Source organism: Rhinocladiella mackenziei, assembly GCF_000835555.1.
Source record: "Rhinocladiella mackenziei CBS 650.93 unplaced genomic scaffold supercont1.1, whole genome shotgun sequence".
Lineage (NCBI taxonomy): Eukaryota > Fungi > Ascomycota > Eurotiomycetes > Chaetothyriales > Herpotrichiellaceae > Rhinocladiella > Rhinocladiella mackenziei.
Window position 1 is genome coordinate 1,805,530 of NW_013550604.1, and position 21,411 is coordinate 1,826,940.

Genomic DNA, 21,411 nt, shown 5'->3' on the forward strand with positions numbered 1-21,411 from the left:
GTGAAGTCAAGATTCAGGGATGGACATATCAGGCTCCGAACGCATTTAACAGCCGCCACAAACTCTAGACGAGAGGTTGGATTGATGCTGGCTGAGCTCGCTTTGTTATAAGGCTAAAGCGTAGCGAGTGAAGTGAGCGACTCTGAAAGTCCAAACACCGGTTGACACTTCATAATTGATGAATTCGGTTCCCTGCATCTTCTTGAGGCGGTTGATATGCTTTTCCAAAAGGGGGCGGCTAGTCGCAGACAACGGCTGGCCGCAAGCACGAGGCCAGGAGTTTTCAATAGAAAGGGTCGCCGGGACGTTCAGGCCTGTTCCAACGGGTGGCTTGGAGCTTGCGTCCGGGTAGACTGTGATCGATCGTAATGAGATCTGGACGATTTTTTGATAAAGATCATCTAGAGGCAAAGTGGTAAGATCGACCGGACCATTAAAATTGACTCGACCACATCCTTGTCGACCGATCTCGAATCCAGTAAAATGCTGGAGCTTGTCATGCGGCATTTTGCCAAGCTCGGTACGAGTCGGCTTCATCCAATATTCTCCCGGTTGTGGGACAGGTCTAGTCGTCATATTTGTCTCCTCAGGCTCAATATGAATAGACTCACGATCCCCAGGAACGATGTCGAAATCATTGCCCCTGACTGGCTCAGCTTCAGGGGTTGTACTTCCATTGACGGACCTGTCACGCGGAGCAGCTCCGCCCTCGGTTTCGTCAGGTCCTCTCCGGGCCAAGGCTGCTGTCTCGCCGTTTAAGCCGCCGGGCTGTCCTTTAGGGATGCGTTTGTCGAAGGTGACATGTTTGTCGCGCTGGTTGATTGAGTCTGCTGACGGCTCTCCGTTTGTAATAGCAGCTTCAGAATCACCGCTGACCATCTCTTTGACCAGGGAGGGCTGGGGAGACGCAGGGGAAGATGGACGAAACAGATCACTCCTATCGCTTCGATCGATGGTCAGGCGGCGCATATTTTCGCTTGACCACCCTGTACGAGACGGACTGAACGCGTCCGGGCTGAGAATCCTGTCCTCATCGCCAGCGTACCGTGATTGCGGTGGGCTACTGGGAGCACTTAGACCAGTAGTCCTGGGCGCTCGGTAGGCCGATTTAGAGAAGCCAAAACTGGGGCGACGCGGACGAGTCGTTTCATACGATTTACGAAGTCGCAGAGATGGCCGTGGCTTCGACTGACTCTCCTTTTCCTTTTGAGCAGCAATTAAAGGAGTATAGATGGGCTTTGAATTTTCTGGAGTAGGCATTGGTAGTCCCGTCCAGATTGAAGATTGGCCGTATGGATTGGGATCATTCAAAGACGAAACTTTGAAGTCGGGCTGCTGTTGAGCTCCCTGCTGAGAGGTTGGCGAAGTACCGAAAAGACCACCGAAGCCGCCCGTCGCGCCCGAAGGCTGTTGAGCTGTACTTGGGGCGCCAAATAGAGGTGTTGAGGCTGGCCGGGTTGCAGAGGTTCCAAAGGAAAACCCAGGAGTAGTGCCGAAGAGGCCGCCGGATTGTTGCTGGGGTGTGGAGGTGACATTCCCAAAGAGACCCCCGGTGGTAGTGCCACCACCGCCAAAGGTGCTTTGCGTGGTGGGAGGTTTGCCGCCGGGGGCCGACCCGAACAAACCACCTCCAGTACCGGTGCCCCCGGTGAAACCACCATCCGTGGTGCCTTGAACAGGACGACCAAATAAGCCGCCCGAAGGTTGACTTTGTGTTGTCGATGACCCAAACCCAAACCCTCCTGGTCCACTGCCAAAGAGCGGCTTCTGCTGATTGCCACCAAAAGGGGTTGTGCTTAGAGCACCAGTGCTCCCGAACAGGCCTCCACCTGAGGGTGCCGTGGTTGTGCCTTTACTCCCGAACGAGAAAGAAGGTGCGGAGGCGCCGAAAGGACTGGGTCTGGTTTCAGAACTGCCAAATAGGTTGGATCCGGAACCAAATTGCGTGGAAGCGCCGCCAGCAGTGCCAAACAGACCACCCGAGGGAGCACTGGAGGATTGCTGGCCGAAGAGTCCTCCAGCGGGCTTGTTGCCAAAAAGTCCGCCACCGCCGAACCCAGCCGTCGAAGTATCACTCCCGAAGCCGGTAGAGGTCATTGTTCTGTCAAAGGGCCCAAAATCTGTCCTGGCGCCCGAACCAACTCTGCCGAAAGTACTAGGTCCAAAGCTTCCCCCAAGCCACGTGGCACTACCATATCGGCGTCCGGCATTGTAATCTGCCAAGCGGAGTTCCTCGAAAGAGTATTTGGAATATGGGGCCATGAAACTGACGCTTTGATAACTGTTGTTTTGACCGGCACCGTCTCTCTCGACAGTTGGAGCAAAAGGTACTGAAGCAGTGCCATCTGATGGAGGGACTGCTCCGGCGCTCAGAGCTGTTCCAAAACTAAATGCGCTTGGGGTACCGAAACTCCTGGTTGTTCCTGAACCACCTTGCCCGAATAGAGATGATGATGGAGAGGTCGAGCCAAAAGCAGGTTGGGTCGCTCGTCCAAATCTGAAAGGGCTTGCGTTGGTATTGCTTCCAAACGTACGTCCGCCGCTACCGAATCCACCTGTATTACTGGCCGTGTTGCCCAAAAAACCAGAGGTGGTGCTCAGAGCACTAGAGCCAAAGGGAGTGGAGGCTGGTATATTGCCAAAGAGCGGACCAGCTGTGTTGGGATTGCTTCCGAACCCTATGTCGATATTGTTAGCTGAGATTCTATGGATTTGTTTCCTGCTAGGTCCTGCGTGCGAGACCATTACACGTGGTCTCCGTTCTGCTGGTTTTTAAAGAAAGACGAGTTGACGACAACTTCCCCGGTGGGTAGAAGGGGAGAGAAGTGAAGAAGGAGAGAAGAGCTGTAGGAAGAGGTAGAAAGAGATGCCGACGGAAGGAGAAAGGGACATGGCGCGAACGACATCGCAAGGAGCGTGGAAAAAATTTCAAGGAAACATCGACGGTGAAGCTACAGAGTTGTAAACGTTGTCACGCACCTCCAGTATTCCAGCTGAATGTGCTGTCCCGGAAAGGATTTGAGGCGGCCATGCTAGATCCAACGCCAGTGTTACTTGGATTCGAAGAAAATCCTACACCAAGACGACTTGTTAGCTCTTCGATATCCTCACTGAAAGGAAATCGCCACTAACCTACGTTAGTGTTCGGATTGCCGAATCCCCAAATGCCTGAGTTCTGAGTATTTGTATACGAATGAGAGGAGAATCCACCACCACTGCCAAACGACATGATGGCGAGAATTGAAGTACGTCGTACATTCTCAAATGACAACGCAGGGAGGCTTGATAGACAATTGTGAACCAGAGAGTGCCAGGAAGAGACCGGTATTAATGGTGGTGGAAGAATCTCGTGACATGCTGGAAGAAACCCGGTGGCCCGAAATGCAGGTGAGGGAATGCAAGTGGTTTTGGAGGTGGAGCTTGATGAGGAGATGTTCTCGAGACATTCTGTGCGTTTGCCTCAATGAAGGCAATTGGTGAAGAGACTCAACGAGCTTCAATTTTACGGTGGGAGTTTATGAACCTGTAGAAAACATGACGATCCTCGTCTAGCCTATGGGAAACAGCGGCTGCTTTAGAGGATTTGTCATTACCAATAAAATATTTGATATTCTAGATCGCACCACATCAGTCTGCGTAGAAGTTTTCGCGACGAAAAGTGCTCAATTCGTCAAACCAAGAACGTATCAGAGCCCTTTAAAGCCCACCACTAGCCAGAGATTGAAGGTCGGTCAATTCTGCGGTCGATTTTGGAATGCTCAAATTGTTATCGAGCCACAATGCTCTGTGCTGCCCGTTGGGGATCACTTCGTCCGTCGAGGTAAAATTGCTCGGCATGGAATCGCATCAATGCATTATAGACATGCGCCTCTTCAACTACGTCCCGGATGGACATGCCGCCCTGGTCGACCTCAAGATCGTCTCTTGCGATGAAGATTCGGTCAATTCATTACGCAGGAGCCTCAGTCTGTTCAAGGACGTAAATGCAATCGAGGTTGGCACGAAAATCGCCTAAACGGCCTCTCTCAAGTTCCCAACCATCCAGTTCGCAAAGTCCGAAGGAACAGTGAAATTTCCAAGAGCTCATCAGGATCATGGCGGTGGGTTGATTCCCAAAATTCCATTTCAATGTTCATCTTTGCTGAGTTGTCGACCTCCTGTTGGGCCATGCGATGCTGAAGAACGCGATTCAGAATTCAGATCAAAAATCCGGAAACCTCTCCCACTAAATTAAGATTTTCTGATGCGACGATAGATTCTTCGGACCATTCAAGCTTCGAACGCCGGGACATCGCTTGTCCATAGATGATGAGTGACTAGAGACCCGTGTAGACGGTTGATGGCCCTAGTCGAGGTAGAGGATAGTTGGACTCATCCCCACCAGCATACCCAGAGGCAACATCCCATTCCTCCCGTTGGTACCTTTGCCCGTGGCTCTAACGATATTATTATTGCTGCGACGCCATGGTGACGTTTTAGGTGCCAAGGATGATAACCCTGGATAGCTCACGATCTTTTTGCCCGAAGTAGAGAGAATATGTCAGAACGCAAGAGCCCCCTCATTGTCGTTAGAGGTCACCTCGACCGGATGCGGCCTGCAAGGGTTGATGATCGAAAAGGAAGCGCTGATTTGAGCTAGGCAAGGACGGAAAGATCTCGGGGCTTGATGTATTGGAGCGAATTCGTTATGATGCATGGGCTGGTTTGGTCGAAGAGGAAGCGGAAACTTTGAAACCTGATATGTAGGGTTCTAAAGTGACGTGGACGGACAACACCGTTTCTGCGACATGCACAATACGTGGAGTATCATGAAAGTAACGGGCGCCGAACTCTTACCCGGATTGTGGGTCTGATCCATTTTTCTGCTATAATGACTCGCATCGCCTGATTATCATGCGATCGTCGCGATCTGAACCAGCATTGACGGATTCAAATGAAGGATTTCGCTGAGCAATCTTCTCCGGTCAAGTGAAGATCGTCTGACTCTTGCAGTTGACTTTCCCTGCTTTGACCAATTGGGAAAGAAGGAACGAGGTGGGGTAAATGCGAATTCAACAACGGATTTTGCATGTGGTTAAACCAGAAACGAGAAAGATTCTCATCTTCGCTTAGAATTGTGAGAACTGTAGTTCCTCCTGATCTGGCTGCACTGGACGGTGGAGCTCTGCGACCCCGGAATTTATGAATCTAGCGGGTAGCATCACCCGGACCTCGGGAGCCCTGGCGAGCCAGAATCGTCGAGGGGGCCATTTGGTAGGCCTGTGCAACAAACATACAGTAGCACACCGTTGCAGGATTCGTATAAGCGAGCGCCATCTCAGACGAACCTTGGAACTATATCCGCATGGCTCGAGTTTCGAAGACCAATTTCAAATAACACACCGATGTCTGAGATGGGCAATTGGAGCAGTCCTCGACTCGGATTACGACAAAGAAGACTTAACGTTTGGTGTAAAAGTGTCTCATGGTTGGACGGTAGATAGTAGAGGTAGGAGGTCTTCGATGCATGTCCGTTAGATAGTCCTAGAAACATACACATGCCTGATGAAAAGGCACAGAATTATCACAACGCAACTGGACACCAACCGCTCCACAGACGCTGAGTCATCGGAGGCCGCCTCTGCGGCTTCGAGCCAATTGACAGACCCGTTATATAAATGGTTGAACAGGTGTGCCCAATCTTCTTTTCTTAACTGGTCTGCGAATATGCAGGAGATACAATATTGTAGCCTTCCCTTTCCGAGAACCCTGCTTCGCTTCCACTGAAGGATTAGAGGTGAGTCGTCCGAGGAGTGGGATTTCAATTTCATACGGAACTTGGTCTGACGCTTAGAGCTCATGGGCCGAGGGTCATGCATGGTGAGGGGGGCTCGCGTAAAGATATTCCGGAGAGCTGATGCTGGCAAGTGAGCATGCTGTTGGCCAGTAGGAGTTCTATTCTACTACTCGGAAGAGGCATTAGGGTTGGTGGCTTACCCGGTCTGGACGACTGAAAGAAAAGGATGGTGTATCTCTGAGCGATAACGCAGCTCACACCCCCACCTCCCGGGGGAGCTTCCGCTGTATTGACGACTGAGGCAGGAAGCCTGAACCCGTACCTTTGTCCTGTAAATACGAGATGTGGAGAGTTTACGACTTCTTGTGATGGCTACAGTCATTACAAAGTAATGATCCTCCATTTCTCGAGTCATGCATGCACGGTATCTATTCGATGTTGGCCCTGACCTGAGTTCAGCAAGGATTTATTTTCCTCTTCCTCCAATGGACATCGACTGGCGGAGCCGTACCTTGTGTATACATGCACGTGATGCAGACGCCCTACTTCACGGTTGCTTGATTCTGGCTTGCTAGTCTGGTCTCGTCCTCCATGTTCTCAAGTTACAAGTTAGCGCTGAGCTGGATCAAGTATTTAGGTGGTCAGCGACACTCAGCATAGGTTTCTGCCTTGCTTATCGTATATCACATGAATTTACGTCTTATTAAGGTCAGGTGGCTATTCATTTGTGGCATTCAGGCAGGACTTACCCCCTGGCGAGTGTAATGGCGCACCAATCTTTGAGCACACACGGTCAAGAAACTACATCTGATCAAGTATGTTATGTCACCATCTTTCAAACTGGAACTTCGATTTGCTGAAGAAAGAACAGCAACGACAAAACGGAGGCTATATCGACCCCTTCCAGCGTTTCAACGCGCAAAATGTTGGAGGTCCGTCCTCGGTCCAGCCGCCGTTTCTGCTGCCCGAGATGCTCTCTCTTCAAGGTGCCGAGATTTCAACATTCCCCTGTGTGGACACGTCGAACACTGGTTCCTCCTACTTGGCGCCAGTGGAAGATGCCGTCCTGAACACATACGTCGAACCGTCACAGTTACAGCTATGCGAGTGGGATCAAGTTCCACCGTGCCCAGTGGAAGGTTATCTGACTTCGGCCTTGGGACTTCAAAACAAGCCCGGTTTAGTTGCAGCGTTGTCTCCAGCAGTAGAGGTCAGTGACAGGGAAGATTGCTCCACACAATCATGCTCTCCATTACACAGTTCAGCCAATTCTTCGGAAACAGAGGCAAGGCAGGCCAGATCTCAGAAACGTCGGGCAGCACCACCCCCCCTTAGCGAGGACGAATCAGCACGACTTAAAGCTAAGCAGTACCACTCAGCTGTTGAACGTCGATACCGTGACAACCTGAAGGAGAAAATGGAGCAGCTCAATCGCACTCTCGAATCCACATCGCGGTCAACGGGGTTCTTATTCTGGGACCATTCATCCTCTTCCGGGCGCCGCACCAAGGTGCGTAAATCGGACATCATCACCAAGGCCATAAATTACGTTCACCAGTCGGAACTGGAGATACGGCATATGACCGACGAGATCCATCGTTTGGAAGATCGGATTCAAACTCTCGAAAAGTTCGTCAAATGCGAAGACCGCTCCTTGCTCCAGAATATGATCCGAGTACAGCTGCAGCGGCAGCCATAATATATTCGTATGCTCCTAGTCTTCTGTGGACACCGAGCCTTTCATGTTTTCCTCATCACCTGTCCGGGCGCGATGAGCAAAAGTATCATGGGAACCCAAGGTATACTAGAGTTCTCCGGAATCCAAAAAGAGCCATATGTTTTGGGAGGCATTGTGTTTTCGCGTGGTCATGTGATTTTGGAGTTGGCACCAGTGATAGGCAGATAAGTTCATCTTGACATTATTTTGAGCGAGCCAAGTCCGACGAAGTCGGTCAGCCCACTCTGCCAATACGGATACCTTTGCCGCGACGTCGATTCATTGATCCGCCAAGCATCTCCAATTTTGATATGGTTCTTTTGACAGCGGCCTAGAAATCAACTGCGGCATGAGCTAACGTCATTTTCTAGTCAAGGTTCCCTCTCGGTTCTAAAGCTTCTTTGCCAGGGCTCAACGGTGAGGATCGGACTTTTCGCCAGGGGAACAAAGTGAAATCTCTTCGACCAAATCTTTTCGATCACGAAATCATCGCCGAAAGTCAAAGCCGAATGGAAATCGTCGATTAGTGACATTGACACCCTGACCGATCAGTGCAGAATGTGAGGAAAGCCATTGATGTGTTTGGCCTTTGGAAGTTTATCGTCGGGAGAGACGAACAAAAGATATGGCCGCTACATACCTGCGAGAGTCGGCCAAATTCGTAAACCCCCCCTCCCCCTCAACCCAAAAGAGCTACGGGCAAGACCACACAGACTTTTGAATATATCTGCACCCAGAGTGGAGAACAGTTTGGCTGAATTGGCCGCCGAGAAGTTCAGCCCCAAAGTCTACGCCCACCGACACTGCTTTTGAGACAGAACATCTTTTCATTGAATAAGCCTGGCAGAGCAGCAGCCGTCACTGCTGACCGAACGAAGAAAATCAATCACAATCGTCTGTATAGGAACCCACCGGCAGCAAGCCAGGGGCGAGCACAGGACGGGATCACCATCGTCCCAATCGGGGTTGAGGGGCGAGCTGTTTTTCCTGCGCCAAGAAAAGAAAAAAAAGGGCGAAGTTCAAGACGATAATGCAATGCGGCAAAGATCGTATTGGAAGTTTGACGGCTCAAGATACTTGGACAACGGGCACCGTTACTATCGATTGTGACTGTGGCAGACCATTCCAGACGCAAGAATTTAATCATGCTATTGTCGCGTTGCGGACTGCACCGAAGGTATGTCACGTAGAGTCTGTCCTCGATCATTGATATACAGTGCATCCACACCTTCTTGGAGCATGAACTGACCAAGATCGACATTTTGACCTCAACAGGACTTGCCGAGGCACAGAACCAGCGGCGAATTCCCAAAATTGTTAGTCCTCCTGATATTGGTTCCGTGATCCAAGGGTAGCTGAACTGCTTCAATATCCGCGGGTTTTGACTGTAGCAATAGATGATGCAGCCCATTTCTACCTTTCCAGACTCTTGATCCTGGAAGATCTTGAGTGTTTGGCCCGAGCGCTTGAAGGATGGATAATATCGTTTCCGCATGCACACCTCTAGTGGGGTAGTGGAGTGAATTCGCACCTTCATCGTCTGGAAATGCTATATCGACACCATGGTCAGTCAAGAAGGACGTTCATTGATACATAGTCACCGGCTAAATTGCCAAGATACAATGCAGTTCTGTTCATCGCGTAGCAAACAGATACATCAGCGCCTCTCTGACAATAAGTGAACATTCAGGTTGACCGCAGCGAACGGAATGCAATGGAGATGCTCCGTTGGAATGTTGGATTTTCGCGTTGGTCTTGGGATGATCCAGGATTGCATCGATCACGCCCGTTCGACTCTCGGCAATTTCAGCACATATTTCATCACTATTGCTCCCTCCGAAGTCGATAAAATCATATGACGCTTCCACCCTCCAGCACTCCTCAGTCCATCTAACCTTGATCAAAGGAGAGGAAAGGTTGGATAACCGCGAGGGTGGATTCGAGGCCGAAAAGGAGCAATGAAAGAGATGCTGAACGATCCAACGACCTAGCTTGGACAAAGTCCATGGAAGGGGACGGGGAACCGAAGAATCGAGGTGCTGAATGTCATGAGCGATGTGAAATTTTGGAAAAACGCTGGATAGGATGCGAGACAGCCCCGTTCGGCTACGCACGCTCTCTCTCACCTTTTACAAATTCAAGCTTGACCTATAAATGGCGAATATATGAATGTACCGGCTCACACTCTCCGTGTCGCTCGCATGTCGTCATCCGATCGCATTCGTGGAATCCTCCGAATCTGCGTGCTCATGGACTATCTCGTCGCATAGTAGCAAGGAAGATGGGCTCCCAGATGGGGATCTATGCCGGGCAGTGGTAAGCAATATGTCCAGGACGCCGTCCCTTCGTGGGTGGTTGTGTCGGTGAGTGAGCTTTTTAAACCGGAGGGCGTTCAGTGAACATGTTGACATGCCAGAAAAGGGAGTTCTTGCGAATCTGACGTGTGGATGAGGGGGCCAATCTTTCGCGTCACCACCTAGAAGTGGATTCGATCACCATTACCACCCTGGTCATCGATGATGACCGCAGAGACCCTGTACACGTTTGGTTGCCTGGGTCAACTTCGTAGGATGCCTAACACAATAAATTCTGATTTAACCATCCGTTCCTCCTGTCCAGAGAGAAAACCATACTCAAGACCGTTCCGGGTTTGATCATATTTGTCTAGCACTACATGGAACAGCAATATTCCAAACTTCTCGAAACCGCTCAGGCTGTCATAAAAGGCTATGAGAAATGGGACATCGACGCCATCATGGCGCCTCGGACCCCGGATTGTACCTACCACACCTTGCCAAAATCTCTGAACCGGCCGGTAATGAACAACGAGGCATTTCGTGCACACTATACTGGCGTCATACCTTATCTGAGGAATTTCAGAGTCGCCATCTCCGATACAGTCATCGACATCAAAACAAACCAAGTGGCTTTTCATACGACAAGCACCGCCGAGACAGTCATCGGTCCCTACGAGAGTGAGCAGACAATCTTTCTAAAGATGACAGAGGATGGTACAAAGATCTGCGAGATGAAAGAGTTCCTCGACAGTGCTCTTGTCCAAGGTCTCTTCGCAGATCTTGCGAAGTATATCGAAAACGGAGGGAAGCCAATCGGGGAGGCCAAGTGAATAATTCGGAAGGTCGCTCTGATTCCGCCCCAACCCCGGATGTGTACGGACATGAAATATTTGCTTAGCTGTGGATTTGTACCCAAGAACTCTAGACTACATTCGTTTACTCAGGCACACCCGGTTTGTGATTTCCTGGGCTACAGATGCAGTATCACGTGCCAAAAAGTCCCTGCATTACGAGAATTCGTCGAGCCAAGCCACTGTAGCCACTTATATCTTTGATTTGATTTGATTTCATACACCCTGTGTGGGCTGAGCCCATAGGGGACTAGCTAATTACTACGCACTATCCCCGTTATCCATCGGTTCACTATCACAGGCTTAGACCTAATATATCACGTGATACGAGACGATGACTAATTGCCTTCGCTACGGAGGAGTGTAGTGACATCGTCCAGGATTGGCCTGCCTCGCTGAGTACAAATGGGTCGACAGTGAGGTCGCAACATCTAAATATACAGCGGAGTTAAAATTTCACCCCGGAAAAGCCTAGATAATGGCAAGCCTAAGGAAACTTACCTAAACTACTGCCAGAGCGACAATTTCCACCGTTGATGCTCTGCAATATTCGGAAGCCGCTCGTTGATATGTTGGACCCTAGTGTTCGAGGCACTAGGGTACATGCTCGTGTATTTCATACGTGGGACTCCCTTGGCAAGGATTCAAAACGAAAATATCTACTTGTTTTGGAGAGTTTTACGACCTGTTGAAATGTGTTGACCCGTTGTTGCGCCGGGGGTTCCGACAGATATTTCTACTGTCCTTGACTTCCTTCGTGTGCGGATCGGGCAATTTCTCCCATCAAAGTGTCTAGCGGGATCCCTTCTTCCACCCATTTCATCAGTTTGTTGATCGAATCGATGGGGTAAGGGCCTCCGCCTTGTATGCCGTGGCCAGTTCCGGGAATCTCGAAATAACGCCAGTAGTTTCGAACATCAGGGTCCTCTTTGAGCATCCGATTGAAGTATTCTGTACTACCATTGAAGAAAATGAGGACGTTGTCAATACCATGCCAGCGAATGGATGACCATAGCACCGATGGGGGAGGAACCAGACACATCAGGATTGCCGATGATTGGTCTTTGGTGCGTTATCCCTTTCGTAATCGAATTCTCTGGAATCATGATGTCGATTTTCCAGAATCCAGTAACTGACCCAAGGCTCGGTCATCAAGGAGAAAACACCCGTACAGTTTATCGACATCGGCGTCTTGCATCTGGTGAGTCCGAGACCCAGGCCTCTTTCTCCCATCAGTGTCACGCCATGGGGCAACCCGTACCACTCTCCTGGACCCTCCCAGATTTTATTGGTGATCTCAGCAATTTCTTTAGTGAATATGGCTTCGACGCAGTGACAGTTGAACGGCCTACCAAGAAAGTTGGGAAGCGTCGAACTTACAGCGTCCCGGAGCTGAGATGACAACCATCAATAACACCGTCCACATTGTCACAGGCGTGGATCGCCGCTTCGGTAATGGCCAAACCTTCGCAGGGGGGTGGAAAGACTCCAGCTCGATTCATGATCCATTGTGGCCGGAACATTGCGGGTATGAACTTGAGCCAATTTATTTGTCGCGGGCACACCGGCTACAATACCATCCCCAATCGTGTGGATATCTCTGGGCGGCCTGGAGACCCTGCCGAACACCAATCGAGGAACCGAGCCTGGGGAATGGGGGGGAGGGTACCCGTAGACTGATTCGATGATGGTCTTCACAATGATGTTAAGTTCGTGCAAAAAAAGACATAGGCAAAATCCTTGAGGAGAAAGTAATTTACTTTGCCATTGTCGGTCAATGGCCATCCATGCAGGTCAGGCGGGCGTTTTGAAGTCGTGTCCACTGTCGGTACTGGTTATCGCTCCCACCAAGATGGACAGGAACAGGATGTAAGATGTCTGGCTATCCAGCTACTAAACATCCACCAAGAGATGCAAATCTAACGTTCCACTAGTCCATCAGGAGCCAGGTCTGCGTGTCGATGGTGTCTTTCCATCTCGTATGGAAGAAGGTAGCCGTGATGTTACAAAAATGGAAGGTTGCGATGTCTGCTGCTGCCTAGTCTCTAATCCGCCTGGCATTGTGAGCGAAGTCGGTGACTTCGGCCGCTGTCACCTCCCACCCTCTGCTCCTTCGATCCCGTGACGAGAGAATGTCTCCGGAGAGCAGACCAAGAAGGAACGCCTAAGAGCGGTGTTCCAGCTCAGCAATCCGCCAAGGCCATGGAGCGTGTCGTCGAGTATCGTTGTAGACGTTGAATGCTGGACATTGGTGAGAAGCATAACCATAGCCGGTCGCATAGGCCAACGCCGTGATCGTTGATGGAGGAATAGCAATAAACTCCCAAAATGGCATTAGTAAAAATATTAACCCCATGTTACCTGAAAGAGAAGCGTGTGGATAGAAACAACTCGGCCATGCTTGACGGAACACCCTTCGAGAAGGGTTGCTGTTGTGGGAAAAAAAAAAAGAGTTGAAGATCAGCCTAACCTATAACCGATCGAGGGTCGCTTCTATCCCAGCCATTAGCGCCTTAGTAAGAATCACTGCAGCATGAGGAGGGACGTAGGTATCGAGCACTGCGTGTCAAGGTCGACATATTCTCAGTGCATTTCGGTCAGTACCCTGGTTAGAATTCCGGAAGCTTGCTCTCGGCTTCCAGTGGTTCCAATCAACCAGCAAGTGGTGTGCTTTGGAACTTTGGATGAAGAGATGGGTCGCCACTGATTGTCACCTCCGTGAAATGCTGTGGCGACTAATTGTAGTCTGGCTCATGCATTCTGGTCAGTCTCCTCTAAATGGAGATACGTCACAACAAAGGCTGTCCAAAATGTCAGAGTGGTTTGGTAAATGACATTGGAATCCAGGCTCTCTCAGCTGGGATTCTCGAGGATGTTTGACGTGTTCTTCCTCCTCTTCCTGAGACGAGTTGTTTCCTCTCCTCGGCATCCATCTTGGTCACATTCTACAGCTCTCGAGAGCTGTTTGGAAGAGATACGTCCTCCCTTGGTGGGAAGGTCGATCCCCATTCCGCACTTCTCTACGCGCTGTTGTCTGTGCGCTTACAGTTCCTTGCGACTCATGCGAAGGTCCAGGTCCGCTAATCCCCCTCACACGTGTACGATGCGCCGCTTTCCATTTGAAGATCAAGAGGCGGCACTGTTTCCCTTGTATGCCGCATAGCTTGCGGGTTCAGGTAGAAGCTGAGCATTGCGGCCGCCATATTATGAATGTAATTGGCTCTGTGTATTCGCTATAGACGATGAGGTACCGCTGGTTGGTAAAGATATATGGGAGTTGGGTTAAGGATAGGGGTAGAAGGCTGGAAAGTATTCACGAAGGCAACAGGTAATAGCTGAGACAGCAAAATGATTCCGTAACCCCTTTCTCGCATCGAACTGTTTGGCAACGACTGTTGCTTTGTCGTGCTTTTGCTCCCTTTCTACTACAGTGGCTTGTATTTATTCCCGCATAGACCTTCTTTTCTAGGAAATATCTTTCTGCAAGCAGCTTTTTGAGTCGAACCCGTCGTAGGCCGGGGGGTTATTGTGTTTGGTCTTGGGATGCCAAAATCCCCACTCGCGGATAGTATTCCTACTCATTCTCAGGCCCTGCTCATTGCTTATTGTTCGTTTCCTCGCTTCATATCTTGGCATCAGACCAACAACGTTGATTTGGAGCCAATCAAATAAGAACGTGGTCACGAAGGAGCGAATCACAGCGAGGAACGTGCAACGGGGGTCTTCCCATTTGGAAGAGACTCCGCCACAACAAAACCTCGTCCGGGTTGTATCAGGTCCTTTGCGTGCCTGCCTCACTGCCACCCAAATTTCAAATTTAGCCCCTAGGCTCTCACCCACCAACCAGCCCCAGGCAGACTTTGTATTCTTCCAGGGCTCCCTCGTTTCCCTGCATATCAGTCCAAGCCTTTTCGCCATTGCAATGACCAATTCGCCTGCAACCATCCACGAGCCATTTCCCCGACACTACAACCAGTGGACCCCTGTGGCCCTGCAACGGACCAAGCACTAAGCTAAACGCTGGGCATCACAAAGCTTTTGACAAGCATATGACAAGCCCCGAACTGAAAGATGCATCAGATCCATGCCCAGCCGTGGCGTACGCAACTGTACGGACCGCCAACAAGTTTGTTGAGTTCTTGATGCTCTCCGATTTGACCCCGACCCCTCTCCCTCTGCTTCCCCGGGAGATCGAAACACCACAAATGGCGCTTGAGTTGGAACTTCATCTGAAGCCATGAAATCGGGCGGATTCTGGCCAATGTCGGCCATATGTGCACGTTCCCCCTCCGTCTTCGCTGGTTGGTCCTGACACTCGTTCCGAAATTTTCAGCATCTTAATCCATGGCGGCATTGAAGGGGTGACACCACAACTCTTAGCCCTCCTTAGGGTGGACCAAGGTGGGAGGCTAACGAGGCTTCTCGAACAAAAAGTGGCACCTGGAAGCGAACGTGTCAAAGTCTCTGAAGAGCTAGGCTTGTCCGATCACTTAGCACACCCTGAATTGGTAGCCACTTTTCTCCCAGGCTCTCACAGACTGGACGCCCCGTGTTCTGCCCTGGTGTTTGATTCCACCAAACAGGTGAGTTTATCATGGGACAAGGGAACGGGTCCAGCTCCAAAGAAACTGCCATTTCTTTTGCCAGCGGGCGTGATTTTCAAGCACTTCCTATTGGTCCGAGGAACAGTTCTTTGCCAATGTTGCCCATGTCGACAAGTATATGTAGGACCCTTCCTCCGTCTTGGGCTCTGTGCGCCGTCTGTCTTTGCCCAACTCTTGTGGACAGCAAGCCTTCTTGACTTTTCTTGGAATTTCTTGGGCCGACGTCTCCCCCTTTTTGTTTCATCTCGCTTACCTGCCATGGCCATGAAAACTTCGGGCGGCAATGCCGCATTCCATAACTTCCACAATGACTTCGCTCACATCCAGGACCCCAATGAGCGACGACGACTGGCCCTCGCCGAAATTGACAAGGCTCCCTTTGGCTGGTACCATGTCCGCGCCATCGTTGTCGCCGGTATTGGTTTCTTCACTGACGCCTACGACATCTTCGCTATCAACTTGGTCACGGCCATGTTGGGTGTCGTTTACTGGCAAGATGCACCAAACCCCAAGAACGCCGGAAAGATTCCTTCCAACTCCGATACTGCCATCAAGGTCGCCACTTCCGGTGGTACCGTTCTTGGTCAAGTGGGTTTCGGTTGGCTCGCCGACATCGTCGGCCGCAAGCGAATGTACGGTCTGGAACTGATCGTGATCATTTTCGCAACCCTCGCCCAGGCACTCTCCTCCGACTCTCCTGCCATCTCCGTTGTGGGTCTCGTCATCTTCTGGCGTGTTATGATGGGTGTCGGTATTGGAGGTGACTATCCTTTGTCCTCAATCATCACCTCGGAGTAAGTTTAGTTTCCCGGACGCTGATTGCTTCGACTACCTCTTCTAACCGCATTTCAGATTCGCCACCACCAAATGGCGAGGTGCCATGATGGGTGCTGTCTTTGCCATGCAAGGTATTGGTCAGTTCACCGCTGCCGTGATTGCCCTGATTGTCACCACGGGCTTCAAGCAATCTCTACTCACTGCAGAGACCGTGGACCTTTGCGACGGGGTTTGCCAACTTGCTGTGGATAAGATGTGGCGTGTCATCATTGGTTTCGGCGCTGTGCCAGGCTGCATTGCCTTGTACTTCCGTCTCACCATCCCGGAGACTCCACGATACACCTTTGATGTTGCCCGTGACTCTGAAAAGGCCGTCGAAGACGTCAAAGCCTACCGATCCGGTGCCCGTGAGGGTCATCCAGACGAGGTCAGCCGAGCCGCCGTTCTCCAAGACTCTCGTGCCCGTCTCGATCCTCCCAAGGCATCCTGGTCCGATTTCTGGAGACACTACAGCCAATGGAAGCACGGCAAGATTCTCATCGGAACGGCTGGTTCATGGTTCTTCCTGGATGTCGCTTTCTACGGCCTTGGTCTCAACAACTCTATCATTCTCAGCGCCATCGGTTATGCCCACGGTGACAATGTTTACCAGATCTTCCGCAACACCGCCATTGGTAACTTGATCATTGTCTGCGCAGGTGCCATTCCGGGTTACTGGGTGACTGTCGCCACTGTCGATACCCTTGGTCGCAAACCGATTCAATTGATGGGATTCACTATCCTGACCATCATTTTCATCATCATCGGTTTCGCCTACGATAAACTAAGCGAAGGTGGTCTCCTCGCTCTTTATGTCCTGGCTCAGTTCTTTTTCAACTTTGGCCCCAACGCCACCACCTTCATTGTTCCCGGTGAATGCTTCCCTACCCGATACCGATCCACATCTCATGGTATCTCCGCCGCCTCTGGCAAAGTTGGTGCCATCATTGCCCAGTGCGTGTTCGGCCCTCTCCGAACCAAGGGTCACCCGACCGAGGACAACCCATCCCCATGGCTCGACCACGTCATGGAGATCTTCGCTCTCTTCATGCTTTGCGGTGTCTTCACCACCTTGCTCATTCCTGAGACCAAGCGCAAGACCCTGGAGGAACTCGCTGGTGAGGTCCCAGGTACCAAGAACTATGATCCAGAGACGGCCGGTCACCGCAAAGAATCCTACGTCGCTGCTCAACCTTCCCCCAACGAAACTACCGAGGAAGTTCCCGAGAAGCAGGTCTAGATTTCCACTCTTTTTTACCACTCGAACAAATCTCATTTCGGTGTATGAATGGTGGATGTGCCTGAAACTTGGAACACAATGAGTGGACTAGGTAGAATAAGCTAGTGGATGTGTATGTGTGTAGGGGTTAATAACATCTAAATACAATCACATCGTTATTGACAAATAATCTTTCTTTCTCGTGGTGGTGGATGTTGCCGTCGTCATCACATGACTTCTTTCTCGAAACGAGAGCTGCAAGGTTCGAAATATGACTTGCATATGTAATAAAGGAAATCCACCATGCCTCCCTGGATCTTTATGTAGACAGGACCCAGTTTGGTATGTTTCCTGCGGGTGGGCTACTTACAGATCGCAACAACGGAGCTTTCGGATATCATGTCTGACACATACGCGAACCATTTGACCGGGGATAAAGTAGAGAGGCCGCGTAAGCCACCTCCGGATAGTACGGATGAGGCTGGGGATTCTTATATAAGGGACCCCCCCTAAAAAACTACGTTGTTCATACTTTTGGCGACCTGAAGCGGTGTGAGGACGCAGCTTTCTTAACCTAGTTTACCGAATTTGAGCTTTTGGGAGCCGGGAGGAGAAGGTGAGGGAGTAAGAACAATGAACAAGGCCAGATGAATGCTGGGAAAAATTTTTCCATTGCCAAGGCTAACTAGAGTATTGTCGCGTGCGTCCTGGATGTTGTAGGATATGCTGTGCTGCGTAAATCATCACATCAATCCTTCACTCACATGGCCCTCCTTGTTCTTCGACTTCGAGCTCTCATCTGACTCATAAGCCACATAATCTTTGAAATTTTCACATTGCTGTGCCTGTATTATACGTTCCGTGGCTTCTTATAATGCGCTCCTCGCCCCCTCTTTTCAAACTGATTCATCTTCACCACAAATGCCCCCCTCTCAATCGTATTCACAAAGACATTCCCGCTCGGAAAGCCCGCATAATGACTCCACGTGCCCACGAAGTCAATTATCCCACCGTTCTCCAAGTGGTCGTCTTCCGGGTATATATCGAAGAATGCGATTTCCTCGATACTTGCACCAGTCGGGTCATGGGGGATCGAAGATACGTCAAGCACACGAATGCCGGCACCATAGTTGCTTTGGTAGTCGAGCCCGTCGAAGATATACTGGTTGTGGTCGATGGAGTACGCTTTGGATTTGTAGAGGCCTGTTTGAACGGGGTTCTCGAGGTCGGAGATGTCGAAGATGTAGGTTACCGGGTAACGGTCGGCGGCGGGCCCGGTGTAGTATTCTTCGTCGAGTTCGTCGTCCAGGAGTAAATATTGTTGGTACGAGGAGTCGAGAAGCCAACCTTGGTGTGTGTAGCGAGCTCCAACGTATGAGGTCTTGGAGATAATTCGGCTGGTGTTGAGGCCTGTTTTGTCCGTAACGTCGTAGCTATAACTCATGATGAGCATTCCAGGGCAAGGAAGGGGGTTAGATTAAATCGAATCCAGCCTCTGGTTGATTCCAGGGGACCAAACGTACATTGTCAGTGTGTCTTCGTTGTAACCGTAGCAGATATCCACACCCTCGTATCGACTGTCGGGTCCGTGGTACACAACACACTGGGCGTCGTGGACATAGCCGTCCTGGCCAGCGCAGCCAGGTGATGTAGGATTCGATGGATCTGACAAGTCAATGAAGATCAAGCCCGCAGCACAAGAGCTGTTTCGCGGCTGGGCGCCAACGGCCACGGCATAGTCCAGTTCCTCATGTATCACGACGTTATGTGTCCGACCGACGGGGAGGTCGGCGAATAAACCGGTCAAATCCGCTGTGGTGCTAAAATTGACGGGCGCCGTGGGATCAATGCTGAGAAGCTACTGTCGTTAGCCGACAAACGGAGAGGAGAATTATGGGATACAGATACCTTTGTCCAATCAAAGATCTGTACTCCATGCCCCACAGCCTCGCTACCAATGATCGCGTAGTTCTTGTATGTGCGGATTTCTCGCCAGATGGAAAAGACAGACTGCTGTGGTAGGCGGCCAAGATATATCAGTTTTCCTTCCGGGGAAATCTCGGCGAAAGCGGTTCCGTCTGCCTGTCCGATGGCGACAAATTCACGACCGTCGTCGGAAACCCAGCCCCAAGACGAAGAACCTTCGCCGGCAAAGCTGCCCAGGTCTGCGTGGCTCTTGAAGTCGAGAAGATCCATCTGGAGAGCACCATACCGGCATCAGCGATAACCAGCTTCGCCACGTGGTGGAAGATACCTTACGTTCTTGCACTTGAAGGTCTGATTCGCGTTCCCAGGTTCGACGATGGCCAATCCATCCAAGCATTTCACAGGAGCCGTTAAGGATGGATATTGTGTTGAGTCCATCTGTCCTTGAGCGCGTTGTCGGTCCCACGATGCCTGATATTATTAGCAATCGCGAGTTTCGTCGGGCGTCAGGTGGGCAGACGTACGTGCTTTGCACTCATGAGAGTCTCATGGACCAAGCCACTTTCATACTCTTGCTGCGCAAAGCCCTCGCTTTGTGGAAGTTCAATTGCCGAGGCAAATGCTGAGGCCAGCAAGACGAGGCTGAGTGATTTCATATTTGATAGAGTGATAGAGTTGATCCTTCCAAACGTCTCTACACCGCGGTGATGGTCAACTTCATTTGGCGGACGTGCACTTCTTTATACCTCCGGACCAGCGAGTTTCTCACCCGAGGCATAATAAAGTCTTGCACCACATTATTGCTCAGGATCCACGTTCGCCAAGTTGACAGCGAAGAAGAGTTTGTATGGTTACATTTTCTGCGTTCACCTGCGGTGTCTTCACGTCGTCGAATGCGCTGATATCGCCCGAGGCTTTCTCGACTCCTGCCTGAAATGATGCTGGTAATTGATGATCCGTCCTGATGACAGGTTAGATGCACTGCCTTCTGTAACATTCCCAGACCTTGCCACTGACGCCGTTGTTCTTGGTACATTTGTTGTAGGCTTACTTTGTAGAAAGGTATCGTCCATTCTCGAAGTCCTGTTGGGGTCAACTGTGGACAAAGAGGTCTCCCGAAGATGTCATGCGGTATCAGGAGCCAATAGGACATTTCGGAAGAGAAGGTCCCACCTGGTTGTGTACCCATAGAATAAATCTTCCAAGTCGCATCAGTTCTTGGAAAGCCTTGGAGAGCAGGGGGTCGACAGGGCTCCAACCTCGAGAATAGGTGTGCGGATGATTCATTCTGCTATGAGCCCGTGGTGCGGCAAGGCTTTGCGGGGATCGCCAATAAAATGGACAATATATCTTATCCTGATTCTGGAAGGTCGTGATAGGTCGACACTTGGCATCTCTTTGTATTTTCTTGGTTCGATAACAGCGTAACATCGAATCAATATTCATGGCCATGAAAATATGCACCGCTTAGTCGCGGATATCTGGCGTAGATCCAGCGAATCAGGCCGTGGTCATGTGATACTCACGTGAAGGCGGTCTTGACTCTGACCCTGCGACGCATCGTTGTGACGTAAACATATTGTCTCTCAGGATTTGATGTGAAAGGTCATGACCTATTTCAACCCGTCTAGAAATGCAGATGGGCCGGCTCGCCGGGTCTGTCGAGATACGTGGTGGAAGATGAGCCATGTCCTGGGTTGTTCCCTACCTGCCTGCCGATGGTCACGAACATACACTCTTCACCGCGGGACCATTTATGGAGGATGGCGTTGATGATCAGATGGGCTGAGTCGACGAGTTCCGTCTCTCGCCTCGGTACGGCCCTTTCCAGCTATTCCCATCCGCATCTGAGTGCCTGAGACCGCCTATTCTGGCTCAGTTTTACGAACCGATCCGGTTTGTGAGGTCCGAAATGGTTATAACTGGCTTGAATTGAACGAAAGATGGAAAATCCCGCGTCATTACTCGGACTATCACAATTCATCACCCCACCTCTTCAGATCCTATGACATGCAACATGCAAGGCTCGTATGACAGCAAATCGGAATACGAGGTTCACGTTAGGCTGAGATTCTCGAATCTCGTCAGAAGTTGACTATTTTGGCCGACTCCAGCCCAGCACCAGCAAGGTCCTCCCCAAGGCGGACTGGTGAGGGACCTCCACAGAATGGTTTATTGAATGGGCAGAAACTACTAGCGATCTTG

At 50.7% G+C, this 21,411-nt stretch overlaps 6 protein-coding genes across 6 annotated transcripts; 3 read left to right on the top strand and 3 right to left on the bottom strand.

The window, feature by feature from the left end:
• Positions 1 to 105: 105 nt before the first annotated feature.
• Positions 106 to 2,745, bottom strand: Z518_00630 (uncharacterized protein; the record flags this gene model as incomplete). Its single annotated transcript, XM_013421232.1, has 1 exon — positions 106 to 2,745. One exon carries the CDS (start codon positions 2,743 to 2,745, stop codon positions 106 to 108), a length of 2,640 nt encoding a protein of 879 aa, XP_013276686.1.
• Positions 2,746 to 6,540: 3,795 nt separating this feature from the next.
• Positions 6,541 to 7,475, top strand: Z518_00631 (uncharacterized protein; the record flags this gene model as incomplete). The annotated part of the gene is made up of 2 exons (XM_013421233.1): positions 6,541 to 6,591; positions 6,648 to 7,475. The coding sequence occupies 2 exons, from the start codon at positions 6,541 to 6,543 to the stop codon at positions 7,473 to 7,475; spliced, it is 879 nt and encodes a 292-aa protein (XP_013276687.1).
• A 2,692-nt stretch (positions 7,476 to 10,167) lies between these two features.
• On the top strand, positions 10,168 to 10,620 carry Z518_00632 (uncharacterized protein; the record flags this gene model as incomplete). Its single annotated transcript, XM_013421234.1, has 1 exon — positions 10,168 to 10,620. One exon carries the CDS (start codon positions 10,168 to 10,170, stop codon positions 10,618 to 10,620), a length of 453 nt encoding a protein of 150 aa, XP_013276688.1.
• A 757-nt stretch (positions 10,621 to 11,377) lies between these two features.
• Z518_00633 (uncharacterized protein) lies at positions 11,378 to 12,143 on the bottom strand (the record flags this gene model as incomplete). The annotated part of the gene is made up of 2 exons (XM_013421235.1): positions 11,378 to 11,597; positions 12,022 to 12,143. The coding sequence occupies 2 exons, from the start codon at positions 12,141 to 12,143 to the stop codon at positions 11,378 to 11,380; spliced, it is 342 nt and encodes a 113-aa protein (XP_013276689.1).
• A 3,360-nt stretch (positions 12,144 to 15,503) lies between these two features.
• Z518_00634 (phosphate:H+ symporter) lies at positions 15,504 to 17,301 on the top strand (the record flags this gene model as incomplete). The annotated part of the gene is made up of 2 exons (XM_013421236.1): positions 15,504 to 16,039; positions 16,098 to 17,301. 2 exons carry the CDS (start codon positions 15,504 to 15,506, stop codon positions 17,299 to 17,301), a joined length of 1,740 nt encoding a protein of 579 aa, XP_013276690.1.
• An 829-nt stretch (positions 17,302 to 18,130) lies between these two features.
• Z518_00635 (uncharacterized protein) lies at positions 18,131 to 19,862 on the bottom strand (the record flags this gene model as incomplete). The annotated part of the gene is made up of 5 exons (XM_013421237.1): positions 18,131 to 18,713; positions 18,804 to 19,138; positions 19,189 to 19,476; positions 19,540 to 19,677; positions 19,731 to 19,862. The coding sequence occupies 5 exons, from the start codon at positions 19,860 to 19,862 to the stop codon at positions 18,131 to 18,133; spliced, it is 1,476 nt and encodes a 491-aa protein (XP_013276691.1).
• Between the last annotated feature and the right edge of the window lie 1,549 nt (positions 19,863 to 21,411).